The sequence below is a fragment of the Vanessa cardui genome, chromosome 22 (assembly GCF_905220365.1).
Source record: "Vanessa cardui chromosome 22, ilVanCard2.1, whole genome shotgun sequence".
NCBI classification, from domain to species: Eukaryota; Metazoa; Arthropoda; class Insecta; order Lepidoptera; family Nymphalidae; genus Vanessa; species Vanessa cardui.
Genome location: NC_061144.1, coordinates 10,233,261 through 10,258,412, shown reverse-complemented (window position 1 = coordinate 10,258,412; position 25,152 = coordinate 10,233,261). Strand labels below are relative to the sequence as shown.

The 25,152-nt window shown below is 33.9% G+C and overlaps 1 protein-coding gene across 6 annotated transcripts in view; it reads left to right on the top strand.

The window, feature by feature from the left end:
* Positions 1-25,152, top strand: part of LOC124539275 (protein madd-4) — a 446,643-nt gene that overhangs the window by 332,138 nt on the left and 89,353 nt on the right. For all 6 annotated transcript variants that reach the window (XM_047116602.1, XM_047116606.1, XM_047116605.1 and 3 more), the window contains exons 7-8: positions 21,180-21,362; positions 24,017-24,133. In XM_047116602.1, the coding sequence (XP_046972558.1) occupies positions 21,180-21,362; positions 24,017-24,133 (300 nt within the window). The remainder of the gene's footprint in view (positions 1-21,179; positions 21,363-24,016; positions 24,134-25,152) is intronic.

The window sequence follows — 25,152 nt, the reverse complement described above, 5'->3', positions numbered from 1 at the left end:
AACATCAACAATATATGAGCAGCGTCATCCAAAAGAGCTACGGAAACAACATACCAACAAGAAATACGTTAAGAAACAAATAGAATCCGAATTTCTACTTCGAGAGTTGCTAAAACCGTTAGTCAACGTAATGATCAAGTTCCAGATCTTCGAACAAGCATCTTCATCAAGAAATACTGAAAAACCTGACGAGCGAGCCCAACAACTAGATGATCAACGATTAAAATAAACTAAGTCAAGAACTAGAACCAATCTCAATAAATCCCGATGTGATCATTGGTTCAATGAATATAGTATGCCCATATTATCACGCTATGATGTTTAAAATAAACTGCTGGTATAGCGCTACTCCACTGGCAAAATGTATTTACCACAACTGGTTGAACCAACAGAACCTCTTCTTATCTACGTTACGGGAACTACTGAGGAGTCTGAATATTTCCTTAAGAATATTAGAAATTACAATTCTTCCTTTGAAATGACATCATTTGGAGCAACAAATATTGTACAATTCAATAATTTCGCGTCTACGTTTAAAGTGTGTCATATGATTGGTTCACTTCTTCCACTGTCTTAATAAAATCTCCAGTTTCTGGACATTTATTCCATGGACAACGTAGAAAAAGATTGATCTTCGATGCATATTCAGTACCACAACTAATCGAGAAATCATCGCTAAATTTAGGATTAGGTATGCTTTATCAAAATAAATGTTTAGTTAAAGATTTTAAAACTGCTCTGGAAGGTGAAACAACAAATGATTCAAAGTCATTATTAATGCAGATAGAACGCCATTGAATGCAGAGCATGAAAGGCGTTTTAATGCTGCCGTAGCTCCTGAAGTCACAGCTGTAGTTGTCGGTACAGAATTTACAAAACGAGGTGTTGTTATCATTAATCGACACAAAAACAATCAAGGTGTCGCTGAAACACATCAATCGTATGACAATTATTACGATTATTCAATTATAGATGGATATCACCTCGGACTGTATCATAATATTCTCACGACAGGCTCTGTGACATGGAAGAGTTAGTTGTATGGATTTTTTTGCATATCGTATAATGATTAGAGATAATCAATCTAACCATATTCTGAAGTGTCGTCAACTGTTTTAACAATTCATTGTTGACATGTACGCTATGGTCGAGAACGAACGATTAAACTACATTCGATACAACCTATCAAAACTCTGAGCCAAAGAGTACATTTATTTACGAGATACAATATCGAATGATATAGTATCTTCTGATATTGGACAAAGATCTTCGTACAGTGGAAGTCCAAGACATTACACGAATATACTTAGGATGCTTTGATGTACGTTCGCAAGTATTGACAAGGTTGTAAATGTAATAACATCGATATTCGATAGAACCGGATAAAAGAAGACGTGTTGGTTTGATGCAAACTTTTACAGACTATAGTAATTTAATTAAAATTTTTATCGTACCTATATAACATCGTATAAGTTTATGGGTGTTATGACCAATCTGCAACCTATCCTATCGAGAACATCATTGAAGAAGATGAAATAGATGACGAATATTAAATATATTTTTTTATAAGAATTTGATTAGATCTCGAATGTTTCTTGATTTGTTGCTTTATTATTTGTACATTGTTGATGATCAGTAATTAATTACAAAATGAAAAATTAAATATTTATTTCTGCGACTAATGCCCAGCGAAGCGGGCGGGTATAGCTAGTACCCATATAATACAACAGTAAAATCCTATCAACTTTCCACTGCTGGGCTAAGGCTTTTAGGCTTTTAGGAGAAGGTTTGGAGCTTTACACCACATTGCTACAATGCCGCTTTGTGGATACAGGTGTGACTTTTCTGAAATAAGCAGGCAGGTTTCCTCACGATGTTTTCCACGCCGAGTACGAAATGAATTATAAAAACAAATTAAGCACATGAAAATTCAATAGCACCTGTGTTTAAACCCGCAATAATCGTTTAAGAACGCGTGTAGCATTCTAACCAATGGGTTATTTCTGCTTTATCATAAATTTCGAATTTACTTTGGTATGTAACAATTCAAAAAAAATTACCTGACGTGTTTAATAATTAAAGATCTGAAACTAGGTCTGCAATAGACTTTAGTAGTTTAATTTCAGTAAGTGTTTATTGTGAAGTGAAAACGACCCTTTGCGCAAATATGGGTTAACTGTAAAACGCTCATAATATTATTATTATTAATTAACCTGAATTCACTCGCGTAATGTATCGGAATTCATGAAATGTTTCAGAGAGACGATACTATAACAACTGGATGCGTTATTAACGCGTTTGTCCTTTGTATGTTATAATTATCACTAAGTATTCGAAATGAATCTTATTCATGAACTAGCGACCCGCCCCAGCGTCGCACAGGTGCAATACTGATACTAAATATACTACAGAATTTGTTTTGTCGACATCACATTACAAACTTCTAAAATATTATCAGTGTTTTTCTACTATCATTATACAAAAACCTTCCTCTCGAATCACTCTATCTATTAAAAAAACTACATCAAATTCCATTGCGTGGTTTTACAGAATTAAGCATACATAGGGCAGAAAAAGCGACTTTGTTTTATACCATGTAGTGATTAATAAAAAAAAATATATAGTATAAATTTGTTTTTTTTTTATTGGTAACACCGTACTCGTTAATAGCGACGAAATTATTTCGGCTTGTTGACGAAACCCAGAAACTAAGAAATATTTATGTGAAAGAAAATAATAGTGTTTTTGTTTTTGTAATTGCTTACCATTTTCAATATAATAAAGAAAATAGCTTGGAGGCAATCATTTATCAGAAAGATGCATTATTTCTATGAACTAATTAACTGTATTATAGCCGTTCACACGCAATCGTTACATTTTTAAATAAGGATCCTTCTTTTCCTGCATTTAAAATCATCTTTTTTTTTAAATATATATTTATTTTATGTCAAGATTATGGTATCACATCAACAGCCTGTAAATTCCCACTGCTGGGCTAAAAGCCTCCTCTCCCTTTGAGGAGAAGGTTTGGAACATACATGGGTTGGTGAAATACACATCTGGCAGAATTTCTATGAAATTTGTCACATGCAGGTTTCCTCACAATAATTTTCCTTTACCGCTGAGCACAAGATGAATTATAAAGACAAATTAAGCACTTGAATCAGCGGTGCTTACCTGGGATTGAACCCGCAATCATCGGTTAAGATGCACGCGTTCTAACCACTGGGCCATCTCGACTCAGATTACTTTATTATGGTATATTCAATCATAATTTAATATGTTCTATGCCGTATGTTTATTAACAAAACAGCTTTACTACAATATTAACAAATATAATCATAGTAATTATTATGAGCATAAGCCCTTGCATGCCATTGTAAATATATCAAATCATTATTTGTGAGGTAATGCAATTAACATAATTAAAGCATTAAAGCTAAGGACTAAAATCGCTTAAAGACTATGAGATTTTGATATATGATGGAGTTACTGCAATTTGCAACGTTATAACAATTAAAATAAGGATCAAATTGCTTTGATAAGTTTACTAGATATATAACAAGTTGCGTTAGTGTTTGGACGTTTAATGTTGTCTCATGCAGGCGTGTAAGCTTTATTGCGTCTCAGGTGTAGATATTATGATGTTGGCCCAAAAATGTATGGACACAAGTGAAGACTACAGTAGGTTTTACCCATAAATATTGCTTAGAGGGATTATTGAAACAATTATGTCTCTTTCTTTCGCATGTGAAACCAGTTATGTTGGAAAGAGATAATCTTTATGAGTATGGCCATTATTTCGTTCTAAATAATTGTAAATATCTTCGATACTTTATTAATGGTTTGTAAATGTTGGCCTGAGGAGAGCTTGGACAACTGCTGGGCTAAGAAGTCCTCCTCCTTTAAAGCTAATTCATTACTTTTAATTTAAAAGTCTTATTGATTGAGGGTACAGAATCAAATCTTAGACGAACGTAGTCTCGACAATCATTAAGTTTAAAAATCGAATTTCCAACAATCCAATAATACGCGCTTAATATGACGAGATCAACCGAAGTTCCTATTTGTTAAAATAAAGTAATATTTAAACGCACCAATCGCAAATCTTAAGTGGATCAGAATAACACCAAGTAAACCAACTACACGACGGAGCTGTAATGACGAATCTTCTTGGTGATTTATTTATTTACACGGTCTAATTTTGTAACGGGCTTGTATTATCTCGTGGAAGAAAATGCTGGTGCTGAAATGCCTCTGTTTTTAATTAATGTCTGCATGTAGCGTGTTCCTGTGTTTTAACAACTTAAAAAAAGAGGTTCTCAATTCTCCCGTATATGTTTTTTTATGGGTTCGTGTTTACTCTTTTGTTTATGAATCGATTTAGTCGATTGTACTTTCGTTGGCTTCAGTATAGCGTCCAATTTCACCTCAATATCATGGATATAAAAGATTGAGCATACATCCAGAGTATTTAACATCATTTGTTGTCATTACATAATATAAAACAATGTCGCTTACCGCTGTCTGTACCCATGTCTGCTTAAATCTTTAAAATTACGCCACGGATTTTGATGCGGTTTTTTTAATAGATACAGTAATTCTATGAAGTTTTTGTATTCTGTATAACACGTGGACAATATAGTAAAGAAATACTGATAATTTAGGCATTATCTACAATGTTAAGTGTCAGTATTGCACCAGTGCGAAGCATCGGGTAACTAGTTTTTAAATAAAATTTAAAGAAAATCATATGACTATATTTTTACTGTATCCGCACTAAGCTTTACAATAGCCTAGCTGACGATATAATCAGAACTCAGAGATACATAAAAAATAAAATACTTGGCAATCTGTAAATCCGAGAAAATCTAATTTTATTTACATACATAGAGTATATGCAAGTTAAAAAAGAAAAAGTACCTTAAAATTGTTAAATAAGACTTGCTTGTCAACCTCAAGCAGCGCGCCGACTTGGATCGCAGTAATGCCAGTTAATCCTGCCTTAGATCGTTAGGTTGTAAGAAGTGGCTTAAGCCTCCTTCACGATATAATATTACGTCTATTCAAATTCTGTTCTTCCCTTAATTTTAATTTAGACCCTGGGAATTTTGAATTGATATTGATCTTTTTTTTATGATTTTTTTTTCTAGCTGAACGACATTCTATAGACAAGAATATAGAGTTGTATGAGAAATTAACACACTCAAACTCAAACTCAAATTATTTTATTCAACATAGAAGAATTACACTTACAATATCAATTAAAATACTACCAGTTACCACTGCTTAATTACCACTTACACACAATCCCTTAAATTATCAATGAGTCACACTTTGGGAACTAACATATTATCTCTTGTGCCTGTAGTTACACTGGCTCAATTACCCTTTATACTAGAATACAACAAATCAAATCAAATCAAAACACTCTATTGTACACAAGTACAAACGTCGTTTAGTCACGTTTAAGAAAGATGCACAAGAGGCGGCTTTGTCGTTAAAACAGCGATCTCTTCTAGGCGACCTTAAGTTACAGGAAAGAAACAGACATAGAAAGAATACAGCTGTTTATCGTTAAAATATCTAATGTGTGATATCTACCTAGGCTTGCACAAAGCCCTAACTAAAAGGTGCACAAAGCCACCAATGAAAATGGTTTTAAAGATTATCTGAAGAGTGTTTACTGTAGTCAAATGTCAAGATTAATTTTACAAACATTGACTCCATGAAGTGACAGCGTTGCCTGATGGATAAGACTCCAGCTTTCAACCATTGAATAATATCGTCTATTGTTTATTGACATTTGATTTACTCTTGGTTCATAGTTTTCGTCACTTAAGACAATTCGACATTCTTATCTCAGTAGGTTCCCTTACATTTCATCTATATCCCTCGACTCCACCGTGACTGATTTCAGTCATAACATCATCGTACGTCATATAAACTTTCGACCATTTGTAATCTACAGACTCCAATAGATTATATTATCATGACGTAAATATAAACTCAGTAACATGACCAAAATCAATATCCAAATATTCAAGTTGGCTTTTATAAGCATGAAGCGTCATTTAACGACTACCTAAGCTACCACCGGTTCGGAAAGTAGATTCTACCGAGAAGAACCATTAAGAAACTCAGTAGTAAACATTGAGTAATATGGTATAGTCCGACACAACTTAGATGTAGCATCGGCAAATTCAATAAAACCGATTACTGCCGATTTATACAACAAATAAAAATATCTCCCTATTATGTCATTCGATGCTATTCGTCGCTTTAGATACTTGCGTCCGTTCAAAAAGTGCATGTAAATCGACGTGTCAAGCTGACGAATATATTAATTCATATGATATTACAATTTATTATGTTTGTGATCATAGTCACACAAGAAATAAATGTTGATAAGTAGGGATAGCGTACTTAATTCGCATGTGATCGGTTTTTTTTTCAATTTTGCCGATGCTACTTAGTTGTGTCGTACTACACTACTTTTCAAATAGTTACCTTAATTTCAAGTTAATTTAAATGATATTTTTTGTTCTAAAAGTCTTATTACTTTATTTCGGCAGCCATATTATGCCTTTTTATTTTACAAAACATTAAAGTAATTACTTCGCCTTATTGTAGGTTTTTTGAATAAATCATTTTGCTATTTTTCTTTTCAAAGTTATTTAATATTAATTAAAATTTCGCTATAATAGCTCAACTATTTTTTATACGATCCACGCTTCGACTTAATTAAAATATTTAAATAAAAATCGTAAAATAAACAGCATATAAACTATGTACAGAGTATGTTTATACTAAATTAATTTAATTGAGTTGGTTCCTTTTTTATTATTCTCTATGTTACATTATATTTTCTATTAATAACTTTATTTATTTAAAATATTTACAGTTCGGTATTCACTAAACAAGATATTAATTAATTAAACAAAATATATTTTAGTATGGATATGAAAAATAGTTTGGCTTTTATCCAAAAAACAAATACATATTCCTTTTATTATTATTATATAATAATTGTGTTACGTTGTTTATTGAGAAATTTTCTATATTGTACAAGTGGTACCTTGTCATAGTGGGGAAATCGACGAAACGCTTTTTCTAATGATCAAACATTGGTGTAAATAAAGGAAGTGACGATGTATTTATTTTGAAAATTCAATATTTATTTAATAGTAGACCTTATTGCTATATCATATAAGTGTGATATTCAGTTGTTTGGGGGATTTTCCCAGTTTGAAACCTTTAAACCATCTGGGATCCACGTTTATGATTACATTATAAATATGTAAAAATTAATAAATCGAAATCTAATTTTAAAAATTGTATACTATTACAAATAGAACAAGAATTCGTCTTTCTTTTTTATTTGTTTGATTTTTATACAAGAAGTGATTCTTAATATATATTTTATATACATTGACCATGTATGTCATTTAAGAATCTAGAAACTAGTGAGTTATTTTTTTTATAATTTCGGACCCTAACACACAATATGACAGTACATTATAATAAATAAAAATATATCAAAAGAGCGAAAACGTTCATAAGAAGTTGTTAAAAATGAAACGAATGAAACACAAATCATGTTGTAAGAAAATATAATAAAATATATGTCTAGCTGTACAACATTACTTCTTAATTATTCTTAAATTAAATCTTCATTACGAAGTTGAATTAGCTCTTACTTATCTATCTAGATAAACAGACAAATTGGATAACGGAATAGTAGCCAACAAATGTCAATATGTATACGCACACTAGTAAAGTAGTATGACGATTGGCTAATGTGAAGCGTAGCTGTCACATACACCAAGACAATTATCTCGTTTGTTGTACTCTTTCACTGTAACACACATGTATAAATAGTCTTAGTGTTAGTTATATAAGAAATTTCATTTCGAACAATGATTCGAATTTGAAAAAAGAATGTTTTAATTTTAATTATGAATTCGATAGTCCAAGAAATATCTTCGATGGAAATTAAAAAAATAAATATATAATACGACCAGAATATCGTATTCAAGTCTCGTTCAGAGGTGGATCAGACTAATGCCAGTTAATCCTACGTCGGAATAGGCTGGAAGAAGTGACTTAATCTTCCTGGGTGATGTATGTACAGTCTACTTACATTGCTCTTATATCTTTTGAACGATTTATCTCATTACATTTTTTATAACATTTTATGGTAACCATTTTACTACTGATTTTTTTTACAATTTTATTATAAGCTCCGTAGATTATGTTTTACACACAAACAAATAAATTTTACCTCTTTATAATTAAAAAAAAAATACGCCATCATTGCTAACGTGATATGACGTCACCAGTGTCAGTGTTTCGATCTCTATCCATCCGCGAAGGTATGAAATTAAACTCAGGAAATATTGTTCTCTAATCGATTCCAAACTGAGGAGGTCCGATCGCTTTGAGGGCTCGAACTAGTCTATCAATACCGGCTAGTGCTCTGCCAAAAATGGGTGGGTAGACTGTTTAATATGACATATGGACGCTAAAATATTTCATACTAATTTAACACCCCAGAATTCACTTTATTCTATTAATTTGATAATCAAACATATGTTTGTATTTATGCAATATATATAACTCATTGTCTCATGTACACGAGTAGCTGTCAATGAAGCTGTCAGGGTGCTAACCACCGTACGTGCGCTTGCGCCTCTATTGCGTGTAGTAGTGAGCATTTTCTGCCTCGCACAACCACTTTGTGGAACCAGCTTTCGCCAGCGGTTTTTCCGAACCGATACGACATGGGAACCTTCAAGAAAAGAGCGTACTCCTTTCTTAAAGGCCGGCAACGCACCTGCAAGCCCCCTGGTGTTGCAGATGTCCATGGGTGGTGGTAGTCACTTTCCATCAAGTGAGCCTTCCGCTCGTTTGCCACCTATATCATAAAAAATAATCATTTCTGGACACTTCATTTCTTAAATTACATACTAGTGAACATAAAGTAAAATAATTATGAAAGATATTATTTATTAATTAACAGTTGACCGCTTATACAATCGTGTTTAAATGTATAAATATTATTCATTTAAGTATGAATATAAATATACTTTACTTTATTTTCCGCGGCATACGCCTGATATGTGTATATAAACATAATTTATCTTATTTAAAATCTGAGCCGAGATATCCCAGTAAATAGAACGCTTTTATAAAAACCGATAATTGCGGTTTTAAAACAAGATAAGCATCAAATTGCATTTGTTTAATTTCTGTTTTTAATTTTTCTCGTGTTCAGTGTTGAAGGAAATCATTTTGAGGAAACCTGGCTTTGTCTATAAGATTCATCCACATTCTATTTACTATATAAACACGAAAAAAGTACTTTGCAAGTATTCTAATAGGTATTAATAAGATAGAAGTGGTGTTTACTTAAGTATCTATATCATAACTTTTATTTTAAATTTCATCCAAATCTGACCAGCTGTTTTTTTTTCGCATTAGTGTAATAAACATCCACACAGCCGGACGATCACATTTTATACTGTTTTTATTTTAATTGTACAAATACAACCTGTAAATCTTAAATACAGAATAATATCAGCTCCTCCCTGTTTCCAACTTAAAAAATCGGTAAGTTGGTAGGGCTTATCCCAACTTGAAACCACAAACTTCCAACCATTGGTACGTATGTAGACGAGTATATGAGCTACCTGATGGTAAGTGGTCACTATCACCCATAGACAATGAAGCTGCAAGAAATATTAACTATTCCTTACATCGTCAATGTGCCACCAACATTGGGAACTAAGATGTTATGTCCCTTGTGCCTGTAGTTACACTGGATCACTCAACCCTTCAAACCAGAACACAACAATACTGCGTACTGTTATTTGGCGGTTGAATAACTGATGAGTGGGACCAAGAAAATATCAAAATAATCATTCGAAAACCTCTTAATATTTAATAAGTGTAAATAAAACTACTTAAAATACATTCTACTACATATAATATATATATATATGTTTCTATTACAAGTCGAACAACTTTAAGTCTTTGTACTCAATAGTTGTAAACAATTTTAAAGTCATTCGACATACGAGGTGTAAACTTTGCTTTTAGCGATTTGTAACCACCAACCATGATTAATTATAAAGCTAGCATTAGATGAGTAATATTTTATGCATTGCTATTTAGGTATGTAATTGAAATATTGCCCATAGTAATTGTGCCTTAAAAAAAGTTAATCAATCCTTACCAATGTGTCATTGACCTCGGTAACTGAGAAGTTATGTCCCTTATACTAAAAAAACATGGAACATGGATACAATACTGTTTGGCTCTAGTATATATGATGCATATATATGTGTGAGTTCATTTGTTTTGTTTTGATGTTGTCTTAAATTTTCGCGATTATTACACATTAAAATAAAACTAGTTATAACGGATTTGAATCGTTCGTGGTCACGGGTAGACTGACATGACCACGATCGCTGTAAAGTGCTCGAAACGTCGGGATGTCAAAAATAATTATTATACGCGATTCAAATCCGTTATAACTAGTTTTATTTAATTGTTTTGTTTTTATTGCTGTATGAAACGAATCGCCATACTATGTTTATCACTAATCTTTCCACATTGGGATGTTATGGTGGGTTATCAAATCAAATACATTCCTTCATTCAAGTAAGCTTTTACAAGCACGTTTGAAGTGTCATTCAGTTGAAATTATGTCAATAAATCAATTAAATTTATATCAAATATTCTGCATGTGAGGTTTTTTTTAGAGCTTTTATAATATCTTTAATATTTATTTGAAACACCATCGGCATATTCATAAAAACACTTATGTAATAAAATTAAACGGATCAGTGCAGTGTGATACACCACTACAGACATTTACAGCACTGTTGAATGAAATAAAAAGTAAGCTAGAACAAACATAGACAAATGTGGTTTAAGGCCATACAAATACAATACAGGCAATACAAACAAAATAATACAAACAAAATAATTATAAACCTTTATAAAATAAATTTTAAAAATAAAAGTATAATAATAACACAATAATGTTACTCACTTACAGCGTATAATAACGATTAGTACTGGTGCCAATGATTATCAGTGATTCATAAAAAAAAAAACTTTTATTTAACAAGATTTAATTTTAATTTCATTACCCAACAGTGGGGCATTGTTAGTTACTAATAATGTTATGTAAGTAATGTTGTCTTAAATTTTCGCGATTATTACACATTTAAATAAAACTAATTATAACGGATGAATCGCGTATATTAATTATTTTTAAACATCCCGACGTTTCGAGCACTTTGCAGTGTTCGTGGTCACGGGTAGACTAAGATGACATTTGTCTATTTGAAGAACAAAGGAAATATTATTAACAACTACCGCCAACGATTTCTCAATTGATGTCTTGAGTAACGTTCCGGTTGCACGCAGAAGGCACTAACTGTATCTTTAGGTCTTGCAGTCTGTTGGATTTGGGATTTTAAATTTTTAATAAGTGGATCCCAGGTGTTAGAAAGTCTCCAACCATCTTCTCTATTGAAGTTCGGATGTTTTTGAATTTCAATAGCCTCGCGTATCATTCTAGGAATGAATCTGTGTTCTCTAGCGAGGATCTGTGGTTTATCAAATCGGATAAAATGGTTAGGTTTATCCAGAGCATGTTCACAGACTGCAGACTTTGAAGAACGCCTATTTTTGACATCTCCTATATGTTCCTTGACCCTGGTACCGATGCTTCTCTTTGTTTGGCCTATGTAAGATAAACCACACTCACATTCGAGTTTATATACTCCTGCAGTTTGTAAAGGGATATTACTCTTGATAGGTCTCAAGAACTGGCTCACTTTCTTATGAGGCTTGTAAACGGTTTTAATCGAAGCTCGCTTCAAGATGTTGCCAATCCTGTCTGTAACTCCTTTCACATATGGTAGAAATGCAGGTTGTCGCTCAACTGTGGGTGGCTTGGTACGGCTTCTGCGATGCTGGCGAGGCACGGGCAGCTTGTTCTGGTGGAGTGCAAGCTTGACCTGACGTAGCTCGTCCTCTAGGTGTTCAGCATCGCAGAGATGGTGGACCATACCATGAGAGACCATATGTGAAAGGAGTTACAGACAGGATTGGCAACATCTTGAAGCGAGCTTCGATTAAAACCGTTTACAAGCCTCATAAGAAAGTGAGCCAGTTCTTGAGACCTATCAAGAGTAATATCCCTTTACAAACTGCAGGAGTATATAAACTCGAATGTGAGTGTGGTTTATCTTACATAGGCCAAACAAAGAGAAGCATCGGTACCAGGGTCAAGGAACATATAGGAGATGTCAAAAATAGGCGTTCTTCAAAGTCTGCAGTCTGTGAACATGCTCTGGATAAACCTAACCATTTTATCCGATTTGATAAACCACAGATCCTCGCTAGAGAACACAGATTCATTCCTAGAATGATACGCGAGGCTATTGAAATTCAAAAACATCCGAACTTCAATAGAGAAGATGGTTGGAGACTTTCTAACACCTGGGATCCACTTATTAAAAATTTAAAATCCCAAATCCAACAGACTGCAAGACCTAAAGATACAGTTAGTGCCTTCTGCGTGCAACCGGAACGTTACTCAAGACATCAATTGAGAAATCGTTGGCGGTAGTTGTTAATAATATTTCCTTTGTTCTTCAAATAGACAAATGTCATCTTAGTCTACCCGTGACCACGAACACTGCAAAGTGCTCGAAACGTCGGGATGTTTAAAAATAATTAATATACGCGATTCATCCGTTATAATTAGTTTTATTTAAATGTGTAATAATCGCGAAAATTTAAGACAACATTATGTGAACCAGTACGGACTGGAAACATCAAATCAAATTCGCCGGTTGGAGTACCTAAAAGTCAAACATGCCCGATTCGTAACGTCCATGAACTTCCTGAAAAGATGCCGTGACCATAATCTTATTCCGGTTTGTGTAAGGATCGCACCTAAGAAGGACATAAGGCATGGTGATAAAATACTCAATCAGGCAAGTAAGAAATTATTATTACAACTCATCCGAGAACATCGATTTGACGCGCAACGGTTAACGGATCAAATTGACAACCTAAGTAAAGAACTCGAGTCGCGATTATCAAAAACAGATTGGCAAAAATGCAACGATTTTACCAATAAACGAGCCGCTACAAAATATAATAACTTAAAATTAAAACAAATAGAAAAGTTCGAAAAACTCAGCGGGGTAAAATCAAATTATAACAACTTCAATAATGGCAACACCGGGGAAATTCAAAAACCTGCGCGTACGTCACTTGTCAATCTGTCAAAACAAAGTTTAGATGAATCGACTGTTGCGGTATTAAATAAAGGCTTAAATTTTGCACCGGCTCCATCCAAAATACCGTTTGAAGACATTATTTGCAATGTGGAGGAGTGTCTTTTCAAAAATAACATCACAAAGGAAGACTCGGAAGCTATTCGACAGGACATCTCGAGTGTTTTACGTCGAAGCCGGCCACCGAAAAGAAACCTTCCTCGTGATGAAACTATTGCTCTGAAGAACCTACGCAACAATAAAGACATTACAGTCCTCCGAGCAGATAAGGGAAACGCGACCGTTGTGATGGATACGTGTGATTATAACCAGAAAATTTCCGCGATTCTATCGGATGTTAAAACTTATAAAAAAGTAAATAAAGATCCTACAAATAATATTCTTAAAAAGACATCCGCGTTAATATCAAAACATCAAGAGAAATTAAATCTGGACAAAAAATCACTCGTGCCTACATGTGCAAAGCCGCCAAAACTGTATGGGTTACCTAAGATCCATAAAACTGGTGCTCCGCTGCGTCCTATTGTAAGCCAAATCGATACACCAACATATAGATTGGCTCAACACATAGCAAGGATATTATCACCCCTCCGAGGACACACTGCGGCGTATGTCAAGGATTCTTACCAGTTTGTTGGTGAAATCAAAGACCTTAAATTAACCAACAACGAGAAAATGGTTAGTTTTGATGTCCAGTCATTGTTTACATGCTTACCCATACAAGACTGCATCGAAATTGTTAAGAGGAAGCTACAGACACACAACATGCCTATTGAATATGCAGAGCTGTTACATCACTGCCTCACATCAGGTTATTTATTGTGGAATGATGAATTCTATGTACAAGTTGACGGGGTAGCCATGGGTTCTCCAGTATCCCCCGTGGTCGCCGATTTATTCATGGAAGACCTGGAGGAGAGGGCTCTTCGCTCCGGACCAATAACACCTAGGTTTTATAAACGGTACGTAGATGACACTTTCACAATATTACCTAGTGATCTGACATCTGCATTTTTAGTACATCTTAATTCTATAAATAAAAACATTCAATTTACTATGGAATTAGAGGCAAATAATTCTTTAGCTTTCCTTGATATCCTTATTATCAAGAATCCTGATAATACATTAAGTCACACAGTTTATAGGAAACCCACACACACCAACAAATACCTCAATGGTGACTCGCACCACCACCCTAGTCAGTTAGCTACCGTTGGCAAATCTTTGTTTCAGAGAACCCACCATCTCTGCGATGCTGAACACCTAGAGGACGAGCTACGTCAGGTCAAGCTTGCACTCCACCAGAACAAGCTGCCCGTGCCTCGCCAGCATCGCAGAAGCCGTACCAAGCCACCCACAGTTGAGCGACAACCTGCATTTCTACCATATGTGAAAGGAGTTACAGACAGGATTGGCAACATCTTGAAGCGAGCTTCGATTAAAACCGTTTACAAGCCTCATAAGAAAGTGAGCCAGTTCTTGAGACCTATCAAGAGTAATATCCCTTTACAAACTGCAGGAGTATATAAACTCGAATGTGAGTGTGGTTTATCTTACATAGGCCAAACAAAGAGAAGCATCGGTACCAGGGTCAAGGAACATATAGGAGATGTCAAAAATAGGCGTTCTTCAAAGTCTGCAGTCTGTGAACATGCTCTGGATAAACCTAACCATTTTATCCGATTTGATAAACCACAGATCCTCGCTAGAGAACACAGATTCATTCCTAGAATGATACGCGAGGCTATTGAAATTCAAAAACATCCGAACTTCAATAGAGAAGATGGTTGGAGACTTTCTAACACCTGGGATCCACTTATTAAAAATTTAAAATCCCAAATCCAACAGACTGCAAGACCTAAAGATACAGTTAGTGCCTTCTGCGTGCAACCGGAACGTTACTCAAGACATCAATTGAGAAATCGTTGGCGGTAGTTGTTAATAATATTTCCTTTGTTCTTCAAATAGACAAATGTCATCTTAGTCTACCCGTGACCACGAACACTGCAAAGTGCTCGAAACGTCGGGATGTTTAAAAATAATTAATATACGCGATTCATCCGTTATAATTAGTTTTATTTAAAAGTTATGTAAGTATTTTTAATTCTTATTTTTTTAATAAATATAAATTTTTCTATGATAAATTTGTTATTATTGGGAACTTGAACCGTTAAAAATATTCAGCGTAAGTCCGGGAAGAATTCGGGTCCAAAAAATTAAGATATTTTAGTTTTTATTCTTGTATAAGCAATATTAATTTGTAATCTACGAAACCATATAGAGCCCGCGCGAAGTTGTAAGTGATTTTTAATTAAAAACTATGATTAATTAGATCGATCTAGTTAAACACGTACAGTATTAATGAATATTCGCAAAGAAGTGGTGGGCGTTATTCACTTTCTATTTTAATAACATCCCACACATTGTAAACTTCGCTGTAGAATATCATGAGTGGGCTGAGTGTTTGTCTTTCATATACGAGACACGAATTAAACTTATGTGACGTTCTTATTTTAAGAAAGAACATATTAAAGGTTAATAAATCAAGATTTCATTAAATACGACTTAGATCAAATTATCAATTTATGTAAAACAATATAGTTTGTGGGAGCGTGGCTGCAAGTAGGTCAGTCACAGAACATTTAATTAGTATGCACGTACAGTTACATTTATGTAAATATATTACATTTATGTAATTTCGGAAACTATTGGTAACAAGAGCTCTTATCAATATGCTAATACACATAACGATTTGATTCTAAATGAAACAAGATTGTAACTTTGATAAGATTGATTTATTTTTATTTTCTTTTAGGATATTAGTTTGACTGTTAAGTTACATGATGATAAATAGTCATTATTAGAGTGAGTTATCATTGCTAGATCATCTCACTAGGGATTTTATTTTATAATTGGATAGGCGTTTTGTTTAATGGGCCACCTCATGGTAATTGGTGACTACCGCCCATATGCATTAGCAATATATACGTCAATGCTCTACCTTGGAACTGTAACAACCTGTAAATTTCCCACTGCTGGGCTAAGGCCTCCTCTCCCACTAAGGAGAAGGTTTGAAACATATTCCACCACGCTGTTTCAATGCGGGTTGGAGGAATGCACATGTGGCAGAATTTCTATGAAATTTGACACATGCAGGTTTCCTCCGATGTTTTCCTTACCGCCGAGCATGAGATGAATTATAAACACAATTAAGCACATATATACAGTGGTGCTTGATTTGAACTCTCAATCACCGGTTAAGATGCACGCGTTCTAACAACCTTGGAAGCTAAGATGTTATCTCTTTGGCGCTTGTAGTTCACGTACACGGGCTCATCCACCATTCAAACTAAAAGTAACAGCAAACTATATTGTTTGTCTATATATTATGTGTAGAAAGACAACATTATATATTTTCAAACTACATATTTAAATCATATATAGCCCTCAATTTTAAGCCTGTTTTTAATTTTTTTTAACTTCTCTATAGAATAGCTATTATCAAGGTGATTAATTTACAAAATTGTTTTCTTTGAGGTACATTGTTTGAAAATATTACCCATCCTGTACGGTTTTGCCTCACTTTCAATGTGACATGGTTCTACATAACACGAGATTATAATACATAGAGAATTATGTCAACGTACCCAACGAGAAAATTGTTAGACCAAGAGCTTTAATAGCGCACGTTGTTTAAACTAACGTCTAATATTAAAACTACGTGAATTTGTCGGTCTAAAAAAATATTAGAGGACGTTACTTTTTGTGTTTTTTAAGTTAAAAAAAACTTTAACTAAAAAAATGTAATGGTATTGGTATATATAAAACAATAAAATATTGTACATATTTTCTGATCAAGTAAAGAGTCCCTTGATAGATGATAATGATTTAGATTTTTCTATTATTATATTATATACTAGCTACCGGCTTCGCACGAGTACTTGATAGGTATCGTTATATTATGACCAAATTTTATCAAATCACTATAAATTGTAGCTTATGTGCTATTCTGTATAACCTATATCACTGTAAATCTTCATCCACATCCGTCTAGAAGTTTACATATGACATCCATCCTCAAAAACTTTCGCGTTTATAATATTAATAGGATATATAATATTCACTCAAGAGTAAGCCGAGTAAAAGCATGTGTTCTTCAAATAGACAAATGCCACCTTAGTCTACCCGTGACCACGAACGCTGTAAAGTGCTCGAAACGTCGGGATGTCAAAAATAATTAATATACGCGATTCAAATCCGTTATAACTAGTTTTATTTCAACGAGTAAAAGAAGTTCGTTCCAAAAACATAACGATAGTCTAGAAGGTTATAGAATAACAACAACATTATCTATCACCACGTATATTATACATATGCAAATTAGAATAGTTTCTATTAAAGTACACTCATAGAAGTACATTAGAACGTCTTGTTAAAGTATTGATTTAAAGATAAACTTAGTATCGTTTCGGAAAGTGGATTAAGAGGAGAAACACGAGAAAATCAATAGTTAATATTTTCACCGTTTTAATTATACATTATTATACAAAGTACATAAAGTACATAATGTATATAAAGTACAGAGTCGAGATGGCCCATTGGTTAGAACGCGTGCATCTTAACCGATGATTGCGGGTTCAAACACAGGCAAGCACCGCTGATTCATGAGCTTAATTAAGCTTGTCTTTATAATTCATCTCGTGCTCAGCGGTGAAGGAAAACATCGTGAGGAAACCTGCATGTGACAAATCTCTTAGAAATTCTGCCACATGTGTATTCCAACAACCCGCATTGGAACAGCGTGCTGGAATACGTTTCAAACCCTCTCCTTAATGGAAGAGGAGGCCTTATCTCAGCAGTGGAAAATTTACAGGCTGTTACTTTACTTACTTTATTATTATAGATAATATTGGTATTTTTATTATCAGGTCACAGTGTAATTTTACAAGGTCATCCTATCGAGGACCATCAACGAGAATCACGGTTAACACTAAAAAATCTCAGCCATATAATAAAATACACGAGCATACTCACACGAAGCGGTTAAATTCACGATGGGATAAGCACAACTAACTCCCTCATTTACGGAACCTTCGTTCTAAGTGGCACATTAGTGGGATGTTACTATAGCTCTTACTTACAGCGACGCTCGATTGCGTTTTGTATTCGACCGTATTTATACCTACGAAGTCAAAGATAGTTATATAAATATATATCTATACTTCTATATTATTATTGTAAGTGTGAAAGTAACCCTGTATGTCTGTCTCTCTTTCACAACCAAACTAATGAAGCGAATTTGATGAAATTTGTTATGAAGAAAACTTGAAGTCCAAGAAAAGACATGGCATAATTATTATAATAATCATCCACGGGTGACAACTAGTATGATATATGTATATGTATAAATATAGTATTTGTTTACACTAAGGGGACAGCATTACTGCATGGTATCTTAATGTAGTTTTATTAAATGACGATTCAAAAGTGCTTGTAATAGCTTACTTGAATAAAAAATACTTTGATTTTAATTTCGACATTATAGTACTGTCAAATTAAAAACTTATTTTTATTTTAAAAATATTCATTGTATTCTGGTTTAAAGGGTGAATGAGCCAGTGCAACTATACTAACAAATTAGTTGACAAGTTGATATGAGAAATTATTAATACTCATAGTATCAATGTCTAAGAATAGTTACGATAATATAACATCAGTTGGACCGTTTTCCAGTCCACCTATCTATGCCATAAAAATGTACTTGGACAAAGCCGAAACACAAATAAACCGCACAATAAAGACTCCTTACAATTGTGACGTCATCGATCCAAAGCATTGTTTAATATTCACCCTTGAAACTTTATAAGAAAAAAAATTCGTCAAACGAAATTCGAGAAAATCTCGTTGGAAAAACAAAGCATGCTCCAATCAGATTTAAAAGCGTCAGCAGTCAATAAGAAACGGCAAATAACAATTCTTATTGTCATTCAGTGTAGCACCCACTTTATGTAAACGTCGGCTTATATAGCCGGTCGACTTTTATTAGTTTGTTGAATGAAATTTACTTGAATAAATGTTCTAGACGGATTAAAATGTGGAATCGCCGCAACTGCACAGAGAAAATTGAATCTTTTTCAAATGTATATAAAATTGATTTTCTAATGTAACATAATCTTGACTTATTTCGAATCAATTTCAGGATCAAATATAAGTCAACAATACCGAAAAAGTAGTCAGTAGTTATTATAACAACAACAGCCTGTAAATTTCCCACTCCTGGGCTAAGGCCACCTCTCTTTGAGGAACATATTCCACCACGGAATACATATGTAGCAGAATTTCTAAGAAATTTGACACATGCAGGTTTCCTCACGGTGTTTTCCTTCACCGCAGAACACGAGATGAATTATTAACACAAATTAAGTACATGAATATTCAGTGGTGTTTGTCTGGGTTTGAATCCGCAATCATCGGTTAAGATGCACGCGTTCTAACCACTGGGCCATCTCGACTCCAGTAGTTATAATAAAACTTAAATAAAGATTAAAAATGTGTCTTTTATTCACAACTTTTGAAAGCATAATGCTAAAATAAATTTGACAATAATATTAAAACCGTTTTCATAGAAACTCATCCTAAACAAAGTCTCGTCTGAAGGAAAATTCGGAATGTCGATTAAATTCATAAATGGTACGTTTGTTCTCTTTCCTTTTATAAACTCAGAAATCTCGAAGCAAAACGTTTTCAATCTAATATCAAATATAGAATATAATATCTAAAATTAAAATCAAATATATAAAAAAATATACGAATTTCTCAATTTATTTATGAGTTATTTGAGAAATATTTTAATACCGAAATGGAAAAAGGTGATATCTACAAAATACGATACAAGCGAATATGGGATGTATAGAATGCTAACAAAATAAATTTAAATTAGGTTTACCGTGTTCCTTTTTTCAAAACTAAAACGAAATGGAAAAAGGTAACATCTACAAAAATGCTACAAGCGAATATGTTGTATACCTATAGAATGCTGACAGAACAAATTTAAATTAATTTTACCATGTTCCTTTTTTGAAACCTAAAACTGGTCACTGAGACTTATGTATATATAAAAAGATATAAGATCGTAGGTTCTTCTGAAGACATTTTCAAGCCCTACAACGTCGTACTAAATCCCTTTGATGCGGTTCTTATAATTTAGTCAGCGTTCGCACTATTAGGAGCCTGAAAGCATGATTAAGCAACTTGACTATATGATGGTAAAAACCGCATGAAAGCAGACAGATGCAAAAAATATTTAGATCGAAATACATACATGTCGTCGATTACCAATAATTAGTAACTAAGATGTTTTTTTTTGTATCTGTGGTTGAGAAAGCCGTGACGTCATTAGTTACGTGATCAGATTGTATGAAGGGACAACCGTCACATATTTAATTTTTTTTATAGCGGTGAGTTGGAAGCTAAATTTGATTATAGAGAACGATACAGTTCTATACTTCCAAACGGATCCGTTAGACGTAGACGTTTGATAAATACTGTCAAAATGGTGTACATACTTTGTAATTTGTGATTGCTGATTACTTGCATAAAATCTATGAATTTTCATACTGTATCTTTGTAATTAATAGCTGAGACCTACGCTAAGAACCCTTTACAAGAAGCTCCTACCGATAACAAACGAACGGCTGATCTATCACTCTCGTAAAACATAAGCTCTTTTTGAACTTTCACATTCAACGATTACAGTACATTTATTTAAATTACAAAAAGTATTTTATTAATTTTGAAATGTTGGTATATTTAAAACAATGCAAAACATTATTGAATTTATGGCTTTTGTTTCAGCCCTGTCGTGGCAACGTATCCCTGCTAGAAGAAGATATCTGGCGGGAACAGCAATGTAGCGCTCATGACAACACCCCATATGGAGGGGAGCTCTTCCATTGGACAGCACACAGAGACGATGACGAACCCTGTGCTTTAACTTGCCGCGGAACTCCGCAGCACTCTGGACAAAACCCCGAACCGGTAAGCATTAGTGTACACACACATACACGGGGCATATGCCCAAGGTCTTCGTCCTGAGGAGGCACCGAAGAATCAACAATTTTCCTCACACATTTGTGCTCACACTGACCACGATGACCATGATCCTGAAACTGCCATATTTGTAAGAAAAAACTAACGTATTTATATATATATGCTAGTACATAAGCAGTGCCCATATGATTGTACAACCAATCAGATTCCTAAAAATTTACGATATTTAGCGAAACGTTTATTTGTACATGTATACTCCAAAAACAACAAAAACCTTAGATACTGAAATTGTATTTCCTTAATACATATAATAGCACTGGCTCACTTACCTTCAAACCGGATCACAACACCAAGGGTAACTTTGTAGCGGTAGAATATGCAATGAGCTGATGGTACCTATCTGGATTGGTTTGCACAAAACCATGACGTAAATATAAATTTATACATTCTCACGAATTGTATCAAGATAATTATAAAATTTTGCATGTTTCATATTTCTCCGAAATAATGGTTACGTTCTTCTTAAATTTTATGCATTAATAATGGAAAATATTCAAGTCCAGCCGGAAGATAAGAATGACGCAAGGCTGAATTCTTGAAAATATACACAGAAACTTTATGAAAGAAATCTTGCTATTGTTGCAGCAATACTTTTAAAAGCATTTAGTTTTGAAATGTTTACGAAAATCGTCTTAAGAATTTTGCTCAAGTTGTATGTAGTACAATAAAATATTGAAGAACCGAGATAGTACGGTCTGTAGGATACGAGGATCTTATCGAATGATTACGGGTTCGAAGACAAGCACTAATTTCCATGTACTTCTGAGCCTTAATTTTAACCACGTTTTTTATCAAACTTTTATTATTATTAATTAAAGTAGTTATACTGTCATTGGGTCATTGGCTTTGTAAACATTACCAACCATGCCTTACAACCTAAGAAACAAGATATTACCTCTCTTATGCCGAACTAATATGACTTGGGAACCTTCAAGAAAAGAGCGTACTCTTTCCTTAAAGGCTGACAACGCACCTGCCAGCCTGTGTTGCAAATGTCCATGGGTAGTGGTAATCACATTTATCAGATGAGCCATCTACTCATTAACCACATATAACATTAACAAAAACCCTTCTAGACCTTCCCTTCCAGCTATTCTCCCTTCAAACCAGAACAGAACAACCCAACCAAGTAAAATTTTGCAAAGATTGGCTCTAAATATTATTCTTGAGTAGACTTTTGTGAAAATTAGTAAAAATATCTACACGGTTTTATTTGAATTTTTAATTTCTCTTAAATATAGAAGTAACAAAACATGGCAAAATGAATACCGTTCTCAATTCCGTAACTAATTAGGTAAATTTCCTGGAGAATTCATCTCGTTGAATTCCTTTTTTATTGAAATATTTATATCAACTTTCAAGTCAACTGCGGTCGTTTCAATATTTACAATTTCTAACATTCCTTTGACTTTATTAAACGGTGGAGTATTCCAGATGTCTGAGTGGACTATTCTGATTTGATAAAAGTTGCACCATTAAATTTGTTACGAAGTTTTATCGAAATTAAATGAAATATTTGTTTATTTCATAATTTATTGCATAAAATCAAAAGGTATATAACTAGTGTGTATCGATTTAGTTCAGCACATCAGCAAATTTACGTATATAGAAATAATTTGCGTGAACGTTAATATTGTAAGTAAATATAAGAAAAGGTGCATTTCTTCAAACAACTTACAGTGTACTCTGTATTAACGGTTTTACCTATAAATAATGTTGTCTTAGATTTTCGCTATTATTACACATTGAAATAAAACTAGTTTTAACGGATTCAAATCGCGTATATTAATTATTTATTTAGTTTTATTTCGTCTATAAATGTTGCTGAAAGAGCGATTTATTGAATGATGCGTCTTCTTCTTTCAATTTTCAAACCAGCTATGTCAAAAAGAGATAGATATTATTTAATGAAGCACCTGTTTCAGTTCTGTTCACTCATGAAGCCTTCTATGTTATATAGTTATAGGAGTGCATTAAAAAAGTAAAGTAAAGTAACAGCCTGTAAATTTCCCCCTGCTGGGATAAGGCCTCCTCTTCCATAAAGGAGAGAGGAGATTAAGGAGAGAGGGTTTGGAACATATTCCACCACGCTGTCCCAATACGGGTTGATGGAATGAACATTTGGCAGAATTTCGATGAAATTTGTCACATGCAGGTTTCCTCATGATTTTTTTTTTCACCGCCGAGGACGAAATGAATTATAATCACATAATATAGTGGTGCATGCTTGGATTTGAACCCGCGATCATCGGTTAAGATGCACGCGTTCTAACCACTGGACCATCTCAGCTCTAGGAGTGTCACTCGTGCCTATAAGATGTCATAATATATAATTAAATTAGTTTTATTCGTGGTTTTGCTGGCGTGAGATAAAGGAAGAAGGTGCAAGTATGTTTTTGGGATAATAAGTTACTTATGTATCATATTCAGACTGCCTATATATAACGATATCTTTGCCAATTTTCATTAGCTTAGCCGCTTAGCCTTTGACGTGATCGAGTATAAAAAATAAATAAAAACACTTTACATTTATTGGTAAGGTTTTAATATACGGAGGTTATAAATTACCGAATTTTTTGCAGACGGTGTCTTTAGATGAAGAAGACAGGGTCGTTGTAGCGGTTCTAGCAGCACGGGTATCTGATGGTACTCGGTGCAGACCGGGTAGCCTGGATATGTGCATCGATGGGAGATGTCAGGTAAGACTGTAAACAACATACCAGCGATCCGCCCCGGCTACGCACGGGTGCAATGCTGATACTAAATATACTACAGAATTTGTTATTTCCGACATCATATTAGGAACTTATAAAATTATCAGGGTTTATCTACTATATTGTGCATTTATTATACATATAAACCTCTTGAATTTATCTATTGAAAATAACCGCATCAAAATCTATTGTATAATTTTATTTACTACATACATAGGAAAAGACAGCGTTAAGGGACTTTGTTTTATACTATGTAATGATTCTATTTAAAAACATCTAAATATAACTTGGTATTAAGAATCTGTATTAAAATAAGGACTGTTTTATCTAAGTCGTAAGTCATACAGGAGGAGGCTGGCAGGCGCTGCTGTAGAATGATATCGTAGCTTAAAAACTTTTGCCTAGAGCTCAGAGTCCGCTCTGTGGTACTAAAAGTTCAAATCGTATAATGATCGGCTAAATTATTAAGCACATCTATATATGTATCTATTAAAAGCTTGCTGTTTTATTTAAACGCACGTCACGGTCGTAATAATAATCTGTCGTTATTATAATATAGGTAGACTGACAGGGAAATAGGCCACCTGATGGTAAGCATAACCAATAACCATTCCATGCATTACCAACGTGCCACCAACCTTGGGTGATTAGATGTGATGTCCCTTTTGCCTGTAATTACACTGACTTACCATTCGAACCTTACAATTTTTGTCCATCTGTCTGTCTGTGTGTTTGTTCCGGCTAATCTCTGGAAGGGCTGGAGCAATTTTGACGGAACTCGTGAGAGCTGTTCCATATTACATCAGCTATCTGCCATCACTGGCACAGAACAGCTAGGGCTGCTTTTATTTTACAATTATATATAAAATAATAATAAAGTCACTCTGCAATGTTTAAATACGCGGTACTGGATACCGCGCACAGCTTTTACGCACGCCATCACTCCGCCGTCATGGCGGATGCCTTCTGTCAACGACTTATTATCATAAAAGCTGTATTATACA